The 15,419-nt window shown below is 41.4% G+C and overlaps 3 protein-coding genes and 1 non-coding gene across 5 annotated transcripts; 2 read left to right on the top strand and 2 right to left on the bottom strand.

Annotated features, from left to right (window-relative positions):
• Positions 1-168: 168 nt before the first annotated feature.
• Positions 169-7,479, top strand: pttg1 (PTTG1 regulator of sister chromatid separation, securin). Of its 2 annotated transcripts, none has more exons than XM_085244589.1 (6): positions 169-324; positions 1,920-2,007; positions 2,112-2,242; positions 2,320-2,416; positions 5,232-5,390; positions 7,344-7,479. In XM_085244589.1, the coding sequence occupies exons 2-6, from the start codon at positions 1,920-1,922 to the stop codon at positions 7,424-7,426; spliced, it is 558 nt and encodes a 185-aa protein (XP_085100715.1). In that variant the 5' UTR covers positions 169-324; the 3' UTR covers positions 7,427-7,479. The 2 variants fall into 2 exon arrangements, with proteins under 2 accessions (XP_085100715.1, XP_085100705.1); XM_085244579.1 differs by having other exon boundaries at positions 245-380.
• A 112-nt stretch (positions 7,480-7,591) lies between these two features.
• sowahd (sosondowah ankyrin repeat domain family d) lies at positions 7,592-10,259 on the top strand. The gene is made up of 2 exons (XM_085244509.1): positions 7,592-7,768; positions 7,902-10,259. Exon 2 carries the CDS (start codon positions 8,016-8,018, stop codon positions 8,982-8,984), a length of 969 nt encoding a protein of 322 aa, XP_085100635.1. The 5' UTR covers positions 7,592-7,768; positions 7,902-8,015; the 3' UTR covers positions 8,985-10,259.
• rpl39 (ribosomal protein L39) lies at positions 9,700-14,351 on the bottom strand. The gene is made up of 4 exons (XM_085244521.1): positions 14,329-14,351; positions 13,853-13,958; positions 13,436-13,539; positions 9,700-9,912 (listed from the first exon to the last, which is right to left on the bottom strand). The coding sequence occupies exons 2-4, from the start codon at positions 13,853-13,855 to the stop codon at positions 9,864-9,866; spliced, it is 156 nt and encodes a 51-aa protein (XP_085100647.1). The 5' UTR covers positions 13,856-13,958; positions 14,329-14,351; the 3' UTR covers positions 9,700-9,863.
• LOC146582562 (small nucleolar RNA SNORA69) lies at positions 11,110-11,244 on the bottom strand. Its single transcript, XR_014888950.1, has one exon. It is a non-coding gene; the product is annotated as a small nucleolar RNA SNORA69 (small nucleolar RNA).
• Positions 14,352-15,419: the final 1,068 nt, after the last annotated feature.

The following is a 15,419-nucleotide window of genomic DNA, read 5'->3' as shown; positions in this document are numbered from 1 at the left end:
ACACGAATTCCAAATAAAGATCAGGGCTGTATTTCCTAAATACGTAATTGATTTAGGGTTATTGTTGTTTTACCATTAATTAATACATGATTATAAATATGTGCCGTGCATGATATAAATATGATAGCAATATTAAAGCATTTCTGTTGGCAGATATTTATTTTTTTAGCGTAACGCCCATTTCAAGTCATGTGTGCTACATCGACCAATGGGAGGTGGACCGTGAATTTAAAAACGATTCGCGGTAGCAGCTGTACAAGTTTTCGTACCAAAACAAGTTTGTGATCTGGGAGCAGCTAGCGGCGACTATCACAGAGGACTGAGGTAATGTTGGTGTTAACGGTCTGTTAAAGCAAATGTTGACTTCATTAGCAGCGACGGTAAGTTTATTAAATGGCGAAGACGCTTTGTCAATGACGTGAGCTAGCGTGCTAGCTAGTTAGCGCACTAAAGCAACATTTTGATTCTGTATCTCCCTTTTGTTTTAAGACTACCTCAAAATCAACCTTTTCTGTTCACCAGAAGTTTTATTCGTTATGGTGGAAGTGTTTTGCTTAACTTTACTAAACTTACTACTACGTGTTGCTGTTTGGCATCCAATAACATCAGTTTGTACTCGTATGTATTTGCATAAACTGGAGACAAGGATTCACTCATTTCCTTAATGAGTTTACCCGTGAACACTACATCTAATGTTAATCGATGCTATATTATTTCTACTTTATCAAACAAATTCTTTTTTTTTCCTTTAAAAAGAAAAGCCGCTAGGAGGCAGCACTCTTTATTTTGATTGGGAAAATGATTTGAGTTTGTTTTTCAATCATATGGTTAAAAGGGTCCGCCCGAGCTATGCAGTTACTTGAAATTTAATGTAAATAACAAATTGTCCCAAAGTGTTTTCTCTTTGTGCTGCTCCCTTTTAAAGACCACCACAACAATCTCAGTATCCCTGTCATGCTCCCCTGTCAAACCAACCCTCTGCAAGTATCCAAACCGTCTCAGCCTTATAACTTTGACTCTATTGTTCCATCTGAACTGTCCCTCTGATATACTCATTTGGTCCTGTCCATCCAGATCACTTCCAGTGGGGGGAAAATAACCCTGACACCTCCTTTGCTAACATCTCCAAACCCCTACATCACAGCAGGCCTCACTGTTTTCATTACACTGAGCTAAAATAAATTGACTAGTTTTACCAATTTGTTTTGGTCTTTCCTTTCAGTGCTTTACTTTCCAAATTCATTCTATTTTGCAGACTTTTATTTGTTTTGGTTTGAATTATAATTGCATTAGAAACAATCTGCTGCAACTTGTTGGAAGTTTAGAGGGAGATGAATGAATCTGATGTATGTTGCAGAACCTCAGGGTCACCTCAACTCTAACTAGAAGCTTTAGAAAAAGGATTTACACCTAACTTTTAACAGAGCTGTTGTCAGTTTCCGGACCCCAAAGTAGAAGCTGGTTCAGTACGAGCAGGCTGAAGGCACTGCCTCCCATTCTACTTCTGGAAACTCTAGGAACTGAAATTAAGCCTGCACTCTGGGAGTGAAGTGCATTGTTGAAATATGGTGCTAAGAGGTCTTTAAGGTATGATGAGTAGAAGCATATTATGTTTGCTGCAACAATGCTGTAGCCTGTAATGCTGCCAAACTTGCCATTAGTTCCAGCACTGTATTCATAAAAGGGTACTGAACTTAAAGCAGTTGGCTATTAGGAGTTGATGCTCACCCAACTCTTTACTTGGGGAAAGTCTCATTCACACACATACAAATGCTGATTGTATTCAGTTTAGTACTACATGACAAAAGCAAGAAAAGGGCTAGCCTGTTAAGAGGCACTCTTTGCTGTAATGTATTAAACACTGCTATAGAAATTCTCCCTACATAAAGCTGCAGTAGCCAGTGTCTTCTTGTTTTCAGATGGCCAATATAATCTTTGCAGAGCGGGAAAATGCAGGTCTCCATGCACCTACACAGAAAATGAGGCAGCGGCTTCAGTCTGCTCCAGGTATGAAAATTATGTCTTTGGTCGACTTTCTTTTTTTTTCTGCTCTTGAAACGCTGATAACGTTTGCATAGGTGCCACGTTAACATTTTTGTCCCTGCATTCAGAGAAACTAGTCAAATCTCCTACAAAACCATTCAGCACCCCCTTGCCATCTGGACGCAAGGCTTTCGGCTGCCTTAACGTAAAAGTCTCGACCCCTGCCATCAGCAAACAAGAGAAGAAACTCCTAAAACAGGTTGGACTATATAATTATTCAAGTATACACTAAATGCTTGGCTGTATTCTGACTTATTTGATTTTTCTCTGCCACAGCCACCAGTTTGCCTTGAGGAAACAAAAGCCAAAAATGCACCTCAAGCCAATGTGGAGTATCCAGAAACTGAGAAGTTGTTCTCTTATGACCCACTAGGTAACTGATGCTATAAGTTGTAATTGTCAAGTTCTGCTTGGTGGTTATTTTAAAAGGGAAAAAACAGTAAGGCAGAATTTGGAAAGTTGTTGCATATTTGACCCGTCAATTTTAAAATGCTGCTGCACTGTAGCACAAGTTTATGCTTTCATTTGAAGCTAATTTGATTTGGTTAAGTAATCGGAAGGTTTGCCTCAAACTTGTGAAATCAAAATATGATTCGGGTGTACTTGAATAAGGCCATGATGTGGCTTTTAAAATGTGTTTTAAAATTATTTTTAATGAAGGTTTTACACTTCTTTTTTCTTTTTTTTTTTTTTTTTTTTTTTTCCCCCAAGACCAAAGAAGGAAGCAGTCGACTGAGGCAATTCTAGTAGTGAAAACACAGCATTGTATTCATGAATTGACCACATGTATACAAATGTGGGTGAGACATATACAAGGCTCTAGAGTGCAACCAATTTGGTCGCACATGCGTCCTAATTTCTCAATGGTCCAACTTTAAAAAAAAAAAAAAAAAAAAAAAAGTTGAGTAGCTTAGGCCCAGTAGAAGTGGATGTACAGTGGGGCAAAAAAAGTATTTAGTCAGCCACCGATTGTGCAAGTTCCCCCACTTAAAATGATGACAGAGGTCAGTAATTTGCACCAGAGGTACACTTCAACTGTGAGAGACAGAATGTGAAAAAAAAATCCATGAATCCACATGGTAGGATTTGTAAAGAATTTATTCGTAAATCAGGGTGGAAAATAAGTATTTGGTCAATAACAAAAATACAACTCAGTAGTTTGTAACATAACCTTTGTTGGCAATAACAGAGGTCAAACGTTTACTATAGGTCTTTACCAGGTTTGCACACACAGTAGCTGGTATTTTGGCCCATTCCTCCATGCAGATCTTCTCGAGAGCAGTGATGTTTTGGGGCTGTCGCCGAGCAACACGGACTTTCAACTCCCACCACAGATTTTCTATGGGGTTGAGGTCTGGAGACTGGCTAGGCCACTCCAGGACTTTCAAATGCTTCTTACGGAGCCACTCCTTTGTTGCCCGGGCGGTGTGTTTTGGATCATTGTCATGTTGGAAGACCCAGCCTCGTTTCATCTTCAAAGTTCTCACTGATGGAAGGAGGTTTTGGCTCAAAATCTCACGATGCATGGCCCCATTCATTCTGTCCTTAATACGGATCAGTCGTCCTGTCCCCTTGGCAGAAAAACAGCCCCATAGCATGATGTTTCCACCCCCATGCTTCACAGTAGGTATGGTGTTCTTGGGATGCAACTCAGTATTCTTCTTCCTCCAAACACGACGAGTTGAGTTTATACCAAAAAGTTCTACTTTGGTTTCATCTGACCACATGACATTCTCCCAATCCTCTGCTGTATCATCCATGTGCTCTCTGGCAAACTTCAGACGGGCCTGGACATGCACTGGCTTCAGCAGCGGAACACGTCTGGCACTGCGGGATTTGATTCCCTGCCGTTGTAGTGTGTTACTGATGGTGACCTTTGTTACTTTGGTCCCAGCTCTCTGCAGGTCATTCACCAGGTCCCCCCGTGTGGTTCTGGGATCTTTGCTCACCGTTCTCATGATCATTTTGACCCCACGGGATGAGATCTTGCGTGGAGCCCCAGATCGAGGGAGATTATCAGTGGTCTTGTATGTCTTCCATTTTCTGATGATTGCTCCCACAGTTGATTTTTTCACACCAAGCTGCTTGCCTATTGTAGATTCACTCTTCCCAGTCTGGTGCAGGTCTACAATACTTTTCCTGGTGTCCTTCGAAAGCTCTTTGGTCTTGGCCATGGCGGAGTTTGGAGTCTGACTGTTTGAGGCTGTGGACAGGTGTCTTTTATACAGATGATGAGTTCAAACAGGTGCCATTCATACAGGTAACGAGTGGGGGACAGAAAAGCTTCTTACAGAAGACGTTACAGGTCTGTGAGAGCCAGAGATTTTCCTTGTTTGAGGTGACCAAATACTTATTTTCCACCCAGATGTAAGAATAAATTCTTTACAAATCCTACCATGTGGATTCATGGATTTTTTTTTTTTTTTTTTTTTTTTTTCTTCACATTCTGTCTCTCACAGTTGAAGTGTACCTCTGGTGCAAATTACTGACCTCTGTCATCATTTTAGGTGGGGGAACTTGCACAATCGGTGGCTGACTAAATACTTTTTTGCCCCACTATAGCTGTGGGCAATGAGGGGAAAAAATGAAAAGAACGATTGATAACTTTCCTGTCTAACACTAGTCCAGAGATGGCATCAGATAATTAGCCACATACGATCAACTGAGCCAGAGCCCGCTGATAGTAAAATGGGGAAAGTGTATACATTTCAAAGCTGGCAACATGATCCAGTGCATTTACTGTCGTGAGTGTGGAAAGACCATGGCTGGCAATACTGCATTTGGAGTTGACCATCTGAGGGGCATGTGACTGCAATGGAAGATGGTCCATAATATATCAAGCTGTTCAGTTTGAAGCCTTTGAGGCACTTAATGTAAAATTTCATTTAAAATATCTTGACGTTTTAAATTTCAGCTCAGTGCAGCACTTTAAGCACAACCACTTTCTCAGTAACTTATCTTTCTTGTAGAACTGTGTTCCAAATAAAGAACTTTGTGTTGACAAGATTGATTGTTAGTTAATTTACAAACCAAACAATCAATCTTGTCAACACAAAGTTCTTTATTTGGAAACCACTTGTCCCATTTTGTGATAGAAGTATTAGCTTGTAACCTTAACAAAAGGTAAAAACTTTCAATTCCATGGATCTCCTCAACAACCTTTCCTTGTTTTCTATTTGCATTTCCAGAGTACTTGAGGTATGACGTACCTGAAGACTTGATTCCTCTAAGTAAACTTGCTTTACCTGGACTCGCCTGTTTCTCACAAGTACCTGATATGTGTGAGGATGACTTTGAAGAGCTGGCACCACTCCCAAACCCACCAGCTGTGACTTTGAAACATTCAGGTATCAACTTTTGGTCAGGGGCAAAGAACCCTATTTCAAGCACCTGGTTTATTCAAAGAACCACTGCAGTGGTTAATAATAATCATGCATATTGCTGCACTCTAACAAAGCAGCTTTGTAAGGTTTAGTTCACCTAAATGAGTCATTCTCCTAGCTTCCTTTATTTATTTTAGATAAGTCTGCTGGCTGCAGAGCAACTGATTTTGCAGGGAAAGATAAAACTGAAGGGGGGGGGGAAGATTAAGCGCACAATACAGGTGTGAGAGAAGCATGGCACAATAGCGCATTAAACCCTGAATGTGTTAAGGACTTCTGGTCAGTAATCCCGTATTTGGTCTACTGCAGGAAATCTGTCATAACTTGCGACATAACCGGAAACGCCTTTCAACCATACACCGTAGCCTCCAACATAATTTGGTCATTGCAGGTTAGGTCAGCCTGAGGTGTAGTTGCATTTCTCGGGAGGTGTACATCAGGTTACGTAAAAGGCTATGATGTAAATGGCTTAAAAGGGGTTTGTGGTCAAATCATAAGTAACAACGTGGATTTCCTGCAGTAGTCTAAATCGGACAAGACTGAAATGACTGCTTTATTACAGCCAGGAAGGAAAGGTGAGAATAATAAATGCCAGTTAAGACAAACAGTATCACAGCTGTCTTTAAGGCATAGCAGAATTTAACAGACTGCAACTGTTATTAAATTAATGTTTAGATGTGCACGAGATGGCTTTTTAGTCTCTGTGGCAGCTCTGGTGTTGAACAGTCTGAAAAGATGAATGGAAGTAAGAAGTGAATTTGATTAAAATTAGGTGTCCTTTTCTTAGATCACTCATTATAGAACAATGAAATGGTTTTTATTGGCCAAAGGGAAACCGGTAACTGAGGAATAATTTTAAATCCTAAGAACCTGTGACAAATGCAGATTCTTATCACAGGTCTAAGGTGTCTTCCAGGAATGGTGATGACTTTCCAGAGAATTTGCTACAGACTTAACCTGCTCTACAGCATAAGTTACCATGGTGACATAACACAGAAAACTCGGGAAGTTTGAAGTTGCCTGTATAAGCTCAAATCATGCCTTAGGGAACAGGGCTGGGCTCTGTGTAGTACAAGGGGCCCAACGAGGAAAGAAATGTGGCTGTACAGTTCATTTTCACTTCACGTAATGCTGGAGATGCATTGGTGGTTTTTACACTTGAATACATTTTGCCTCTTACCTGTGCAAAATTGATGACTTGAACCAAATACCAGCCTCTGACATAAACGCTACTGTCAGCAGGGCCAGTATTGCCCAACATAAAATTAGGGCAATGATATTAGTGCCTTCCTAAGCTATGATTCAGGAGCCTTTGGGAAATACGACTAATACATTTTCTTCAGTGTCACCCCTGGGCTCTCTTGTCCGTCACGCTAAAACAAACAGGGTTTTCCCAGAGCTTTCTTCCTGGAAAGCAGTTTAATTCCTATCAGCCCGAAATCATCTCATGTTGGTTCTGTCTTGCAGTATGGCGTACCCTGTGATGGCTGTTAACTGCAAGAGTAAAAACAAATTTAAATTCTGTTCCATCGTAGCAAATTAAATCTTCCCAACTCTGACAAGTGCACCTAGTATCAAGAAACCTCCCCTCAAAAACGGTTAAAACTACACACAAGCACAAAAGTGACAGCTGCCACTATAAACAGACTCTGGAATGAGACATTACAAACATGGCATTTATGTGGCCCTCAATTTGACCTCTACTTTCTCAATTTCTCAACCTCTGCTCTAATGGATTAGATGTACAATTTAGGACTTTGGGATTTATAAATGGTATGCAGCCCTCAAATAAAACCACTTTTATCAAGCAACTGTAATTGTATCTTTGCATCTGAAGTGCAAGTTTGAATCTCCTGGTATAATTAACTACAGGTATCATTAACCTTCTGTATGATTAAATTCCCCGTATCTCTTCAGATTGCCGTGTGGAGCTGGATGCCTTTCTTCAGACGCTCGAGGAGCTAACAGTGGAGCTTCCTCCAGAACCTGATACTGATTAAAGTTGTGTTTTTTGTCTGCTTTTAATTGAAATAAAGTTGTTTTTTAAATCGTGCCTGGTGTGTTTTATGTGCTGGAGCTCCACTTTATAATTGGTGACTGGCCATGAAAGTATGCCGGATATTACTTCCTGCTTTTAAAGTCCATCAGTGGTCATGTGAGGGTTTCCCGCTATTGGGAGATGAGTGGACTTTGTCTCGGTTCCTCTTGAAGAATAATCTGCGTCACGTAACTTTTTGGGGGATGAACGGTTAAAATTACTCGTGACGTGTTACGTGATTTTTAGATCACCTATTGGGTGGCACACCTGAAGAGTCGGTGTGTGCGGTTTGAGTGCAGAACAGGTGAGTGGCAGCCGTTTTAGACGGAAACTTAAGCGTAGGTTTGGCTTAACATGGCAAAATGAGGAACTTCTGTGTTCGCCAATAATCGCGTTAGCTGAAATGTTTTTAAAGAGCTTTTTCCTCCCTTACACAGGGGACCGAGTCCAGTCAAGCGGAGGAAATGGTTTCATGTTTATAATTTGACATATCTTCGGGTGTTGTCTAAATAAAAAGGAAGTAGCCTTGAGCTCTGCAGAAGAATTCAGACATGCTTGGGCGCAGCTCGGATGAAGCTATGTCTGAACCAGCTGTCAGCAATACCGACGCCCACGGCGGCAGGGGGTCTAAAAAGGGCACCGTTGTGGAGCGAGTGTCCAGATACGGCATGCAGGTCATGCCCATGCCAGTGCCCGGGGGTTTCCAGCGTAGGACGAGGCTGCAGAGGCAGCAAGAAGTCTGTGACAGCGCCGCTCCGGAGAGGGAGTCTATCACACCCGCTATGCGTAAAAAGTACCTGAAGGAACTGCTTCTGGGGAACTCGTCCAACAGCGGGTTTAGCAGCGTGCTGTCCTCGCAGAATTACAGCCGCTCCGGCGAGGAGGACACGGATTGGGCTTTGTATCCGATGGAGCACGCGTGGATGCTCTCAGCGGTGGAGGGCAGCTATGAAATCATCATGGATTTTATCTCAGAGGACCCCCAGCTATTAACCAGGAAGGATTTCATCAGCGGCTACTCGGTCCTGCATTGGCTGGCCAAGAGGGGACAGGACGAGACTCTGATCAAACTTTTGCGCTACGCACAAAGCGAGGGCATCCCCGTGAACGTGAACCTGAAGGGCAGCGGTGGGCTCACGCCTCTGCACCTCGCCAGCATGCACAGTCAGTACATGGTCATCAAGCTGCTGGTCGGAGCTTTCAATGCCAACGTGGACGCAATGGACTACAACGGAAAGAGGCCCTGGCAGTATCTGAGGGAAAACGCCCCGCCGGAGATGAAGGAGCTGCTGGGGGCCTGGGATGAAGAGCACAGCTGGGGATGCACGCAAAACGTCAACAAGAACGGCAACAACAACTGCGCTGGCGCAGTGAACTTGACCGCATGTGAAGAGGACGATGCTGTGGAGGCAGAGGAAGTGAAGCACTTTGACCGGACTAAGAGGAGAAGCGGCTGGAGGCTTGGGTCTCTAAAAAAGCTGCTGCCCTCCTTTCCTCCTTTGCTTGGAAGCAAAACATGAGTGGGGGATGACACATACTTTCCAATATGTGCATCATCACTCCACTATTTTTGTTAGTTTCAGAAGGGGTCGTGAAGACAGTGAAAGGCTAGTTTGTAGGCAGTGGTGACTATTCAAGCGGTAAAGATCAAGCTAAATGTTAAGGCAGCAAGAATGTGCAGTTTTTCAAGTATGCTTTCCAGAAACAAAATACCCATTTATATTGGTGGATGTGCTTCACTCATCCAAGACCAGCAGTGTTTACATGACTGATTTCTAAACAAATTTCAGTAAACTAGCCAAACTTTAAAGTGTTACTTTGTCTTTCATAAGCTGCTTTTAATGGACTTTTCCTGCTTCCTGCCCAGACTCATTTGCGCTACTTGTGTCAACTCCAATATTAGTAATTGGCTGTGTAGGAGCTTTCCCTGCAGTGTATGAGCTCTGAAATCATTTTTTCCTAGTTCATCCTGCTGCTTATTGAGGCTTCCTTTAATACCTCTGGTATTTATTCCAAAGACTACAAAGTCAGAAGTCAAATTCACACTAAACAGCAAGTGAACAGTTTTCCATGAAACTGTGATTCAGAAGTGTTAGCTGTGTGGTCAAACACAAACCCCCTTTCAGTCCAAGTGCTTCTTTTTGCCGAGCTGTGTCAGCATGGCAGCTTCTACATATTTGATTTTCCTGAGAAAAGTAAACACTTTGCGGGAGAGAAAAAGACACCACTCAAGCATTTCACATTTGATCAATGATCTTTTATTGTCAAACATGAGTATAACCAGAGTATCTGTACAAAATGATTCCTGCTCCAGATAACATGGCTTGTCCCCTGCAGTCAGTCCATAAGCTGGAGTTCCTGGCGCATGTTGTGATGCTGGGATCCACAGAGCCTCATGTTTACAGGCCAAGCTTGGTTCTCCTCCAGTGTCTCCTCTTGGAGTTGTACCTAAAATGAAAGAACAAAAAATAAATCCGTCAGGAGGAAAACACTGAGATTCTGATGTTGGCAAACTATTAAACTGTCACGCTGTCAAACCCTGAGTGGAAAGAATTAAAACCTCTCTGTACAAAAACATAAAAGGCTAATATTATCTCTGTTGCTGATGGTTTTACTTGGTGTCAAACTGCAAATAAACTGAATTTTTTGGGGGAGCTTATTATAGCAGGAAAAACAAACACCAGTGTAGCTAATAAATGTGATTTTAGTACAACCTGCCACCGTGGAACACTTAATGGATTACTAAATGCACCTAACCATGTGCTCTTCCTAATAAATGTATACCTTTAAAGAGATTTATTTTGGTAAGTTAATTTATGTGTGTGCAAAATGGGGGTATGCAAGTTTTCACAAAAGTCAAACTCACAGGCAGACAGTATAAAACGTGGAAAAATGCTTCAGGTACTGAAAAGTGAAGCTAAGTACCTTAAACCTGCAATCCTTTAAATGACCACAAGGGGAGTACTTTTCTGCTCACAAGAAGACTAAAGGTCTTTTTCAAACTCGAGACAAACGTCTGTGACCTCAGTAAAGCCTTGCAAGATTACGTTTTGGGCTCAACAACCAGTTTCAGATCATATTAAAAGTTCATTATTTGTGGTCTTCTTTTTTTTTTTTTTTTTTTAAGTCAAAGGAGGATCATCCAATGTTCATTGAGCAAGGATTAGTCCATCACAAATCATTGGGTAATGAGAACAGTCTCCCATGGTGTCAGATCTCTTGCATCACATGAGCTTTCAAAACACTAAGATGGTTTTACAACAATTTAAGTGGTCAAAACCATGTAAATAGTAGCTTTAACAGTCTCTATTGAGTGGTGAGAGCTTCCTTAATAATGCTCCACACCAAGGAAATATTCAAATGAATCGTTGGTTCACGGGTTCAGAGTATGCAAAGTTGTTTGATGTGCGTCTAGTTTCAGATTCTCCAGCACAGCATGTACATTGTGTATTCTTCAGTGTGATAAATATTATAAATCAATACAAAGCCCTATAGTGATTTAGTGAATTTAAATTCCCCTTTGAAGAGATAATTAGAAATAATGTCACTTTTTACAGGCACTAAATCACTGCAGTATTCATGGCAATCATGGCATCCACAGAGTTTATACAAGATGACGGAGCCAAAGAACAGCAGATCGGTCATTAGTGTTCGGCTACAGAGTTTCCTCATCACCGGCACAGCAAGTGAGAGAACAAGCTCTGCAGCAGAAACATGCTCTCAGCAGGGTTAATGACAGCACTCCACTGTAACTAAGTGCTGCAATTGCAGACCTGCTTTACATGAGATGATGTTCCTCCCTGCAATTACACTCAGGTGCGTCAGCACTTCCTGATAACACGTGCAGCTCAGCAATGAAACTGAATGTTGACAGCCCATTTAAACAGACACTCAGCTTCACTAAGATTTGAGCCATCTGTGAACCACCTAATCGCAACGCTGACATCACAAAAACCTGAAATTATGGAGTTCTTTTCAAATTAATCTATCCTCCCTGCAGTACTCTTAACAACCCGCACGGTGGAATTACTGATTTCCACCTTTAAGGAAATTTCATGAGCACAAATATTTTCGACACCAAATTTACAAGTTAAATTCAAAACCACTGCAACAAGGGGAAAAGAGGCTTAAAGGCATCTCCGATGATATACACTGTGCTAGAAATATTAGGAATACAGTAGGGCTGTGCGATATGACCAAAATCTCATATCCCGATATAAGAATTATATTGTCCCGATAACGATATAAATCACGAAAATTTAACATTTTCTGTAAATTCTGTGAATCTCGGGCAGCTCGACTTGCGTGAAGTGTTTCCAGCTGCGCATCATGTAGCTGGAGTCGAGTGTTTTAACTGATGCATGAAACGATACATTTTTAGACATAAGTTGTAACGGCCGCCGTTTGCTTTGTGAGTATTTATTACACGGCGTGCTGCGGGGAGAAGCCTGTTCTAACGTTTGAGTCTAAGGTTTATTTTTTAAGCACCTGACGGCTCTTTTTTTGCTTCTCATCTGTAAATACTCTGCATACTCTTTTACGTGATTCGGTTTATTTTGAAAAGTCTCAACAGGATCTTGAGCTTTATTGTGAAAAGGTTTATGTGGAAAATAAACAAGCGGACACGCGATGGTTTGTTGATAATGACAACGCATAAAAACAGTCGCTTGTCCGTCTGTAGTGTGGTTATATTAAATATAAGAGAAAGAGAGAACTTTAACAAATGAATATAGTCACTACAGTGACCATCAAAACCATGAAAAAATATTGTTGTAAACAGTTTATTTTGCGACACCACGAAACAAACGATAGCGTAAAATGAAACGATAGACGTTTTTACATCGTCATCCGATATATATTGTTATATCGAACAGCCCTAGAATACAGTGTGATATCAAAGTTCACCAACAACATCAGCTACATCACTTACTGCTGCACCAGCTACAGCAGCCTCAACGGGGTCATAAGCTTCAAAGATACATTCATTTTACAATGGCTGCAATATGCATTAAAATGCTACAATAAAATTAATCTAGCATTGAACGGGACTTAAGTGAATTATCATTATTTATTTATTTACAGAATATTAAATATATTCATACACTTCTACTTTTTCCACAGCAAAACTAAATGATTTATTTAAAGTTTATTATTAACTAGAAACTTTCTCTCCTTAAACGGCAATGAGGCCGCACTTCATGCAAGAGTATTCAAATCTCTCCTCTCCCCTTGCCTGCCTTATGACTGGATTACAGAGAACTGATGAATTCACAAATGGAAAATAAAGGAAGCAGGGATGTGCAGGACACAACAATCAAATGATTACATTGACTGACAAAGCTGTTGATGTGGACAGCAAGGAGTCCTAAAAAAAGGTATAAAACCTAAAAAGTGACTGGCCCTTTTCCCATTAGTACCTACTCTGATCAGGGTGAGTCGTTTTCTATTACAGCGCCACCTAATATGTGTGGGGTTGTTTGCTTTTTCAGATCGCTTGGACCCTGGCGAAGTACGTATTGAAAAAGTACCTGCTATCAGGTACTATGACCCAATGGAAAACCCTGAAAACCAGCTGACCGGAATAGGTTCTAATGGACCTGATGTTACTTAAACGTTCTTTCAATCTGGTCTGACCGATTCTGAGTTGGGAACAAATAAGCATGTTTATGGGTGAGAAGGATGAGGCAGAGGATTCCAGTGGTGGGGGAGACATGATGAAAATAAATATACTAATCTTAAATGGTCATATGCAGCTTGAAAGAATGTTTGAAACTAGACACTTTACAGCTTTTTTTGGAAAAAAAAAAAATCATCTTTCCCTTTTCTGTCTTGGTTCTCATAAGCCTGCAGCACTGAACAGAGGTGGATTGCATGACTACAATAACGTGTACAAATGTGGGAACCCGTATACCGTCAGCTCTCGGCCTTACAAGATGCACAGGGCAGGTAAAATCAGTCATGGTAAGCTCACCTGATCTTGTTGCCGGTCTTCATTCTGATCCACTGAGGAATCGGCCTGTTCTGTTTCTGCTTCTTGGCGAGGAAGCGCTTGATTCTGAAAGTCTTGTGGGACGACTGGAAGACGTAAAAGACACCGTATTAGCACAATCGTTTAAAACACCAAGTATATACATCTTTAACCAAATGCTTCTGGTTTAAAACTAATTTTTTAAAGCTTTCAGTGCTAAAATAAACAAGCTGGCCGCTAGCATGCGCAGAACCACCGTACCGGCTAGCATCACTGAGCACTTTTAATATGCTCCATCTCATTTTTTTCGTATAACATACACATTGTTATCGTGACAATAATTTTAGTTTTAAATGCTTAAGGTTTCGGGGAACTTTAATAAGCCATGCTAGCTCGGATGTTTGTAGATTTTCTATTTACCATTTTCTCCACAGTCCTTTCCCCACTATGGCGGTGGTCGAAAAGAACGAGAGAAGTGACGCCACGGCTTTTTGACCAATAAGCGTCCAAAAAACTGTTCCACGTCCTACAAACAGCGACACCAATGTGTCATTAGAGGAAGTACATGTCATAGTTTTAACGGTTTGCCTTTCATTCAAGAGATAGTTCACACAGAGCCGGAGCCTTGAACTAAAAAACAGGATAACTGACTTCAGTTTTTTTTAGTTTTACCCGGTAGTCACTTCACACCAATATGGTCACAGAGCATCTAAAGCATCTAAAGTCTTTGAGCACCATAGCTGAATTGATCAAGAAACACAAAATCACAGGAGTTAATGTATTTCTGATATACTTTCCAGTTTTTAACTTTTTTCCCTATAAAATTGCAATATATGATTTTAAAGCAGAGTACCTGCTTTAAAATCCTAAAGTCTAGGTTTTAGTCATTACTTGACCTTCTTCTTCTTCTTCTTCTTCTTCTTTCATATGGTCTCTGTAGGGGTTGCCATGGTAGCTCATCTGCCTCCGCCTCATCTTATTCCTAGCATACTCCTCAGCAGGCCAGGCCTCCTCAGAAACTGAACTTCTAACAGGAGTACACTGGAATCCATCCTGATAAATGGTGAACCAGTGTGGTATGCCATCTGCACTTCTGAAAGATCTTCACCAAGTGGTGAAAATGGCAAAGCACATTGTTGAGATGAAGCTCCCACATCTGGACTCAATCTGTGCCATCATCATGGAGAGAAAAGGCAAGCAGACAGTATCACTAAGGACAGTACACACCCCATTCTGTGGTTGAATCTCTGCCACCTGGCCAGCTCTTCAGAAAGATCATTCACTCACTACATCCACAAATCTTGTCTGTGGTCTCCCATGTTTCCTTCTGCCTGGCACCTCCACATTCAAGATTCCATGTCCAGTATATCCACTATCCCTCCTCTGCACATGTCCAAACAATCTCAGACTTGCCTCACTAACTTTGTCTCCAAATAGCCTGACCCGAGCTGTCCCTCTGATGTACTCATTTCTAATCTTGTCCATCCTTGTCACTCCCAGTGAAAATCTTCAACTCGGTCACCTCCAGCTTTGCAGGTTTCACTTCCACCTTGTAAACCTTCCCTTTCACTCTTGCTGTGATCCTGCTAACAGAAATGAACCCTGACACCTGTCTCCATCCATTCCACCCTGGCTCCACCCTCTTCCACACCTCTGTTGTGCACTGGATGGTTGATCCATTCTTCACTTATTCTAATTTGCCAGATTCACTGTTGTTTTAATGGCATTTTTTTCCTTCAGTTTTTCTTCCTGGCTTCCGCTTGGATAGACATGCTACATGCTTCCAACCTGCACTGTGTTTAACCTCTTAAAAATTTTCAAAGATAAAAGTTGTATTTTCTTTTGTAATATGAGCCGCAATGCTGCCAGCAGACACGTCCCTGTTTGTGTTTGGTCATATTCCACCATCACCGCCTCTTTCATGTGAAAGCGTCATTGTGAGATTGGGAGTTGATGACTGCCTTTGTGTCATCGCTTAGCCTGATTG

The sequence above is a fragment of the Mchenga conophoros genome, linkage group LG2 (genome assembly GCF_057382185.1).
Source record: "Mchenga conophoros isolate Kocher_MC1m ecotype Shallow Benthic linkage group LG2, M_conophoros_male_GT1.1, whole genome shotgun sequence".
NCBI classification, from domain to species: Eukaryota; Metazoa; Chordata; class Actinopteri; order Cichliformes; family Cichlidae; genus Mchenga; species Mchenga conophoros.
Note: the sequence above shows the minus strand (reverse complement) of the source record. Positions and strands in the feature narration are given on the sequence as shown.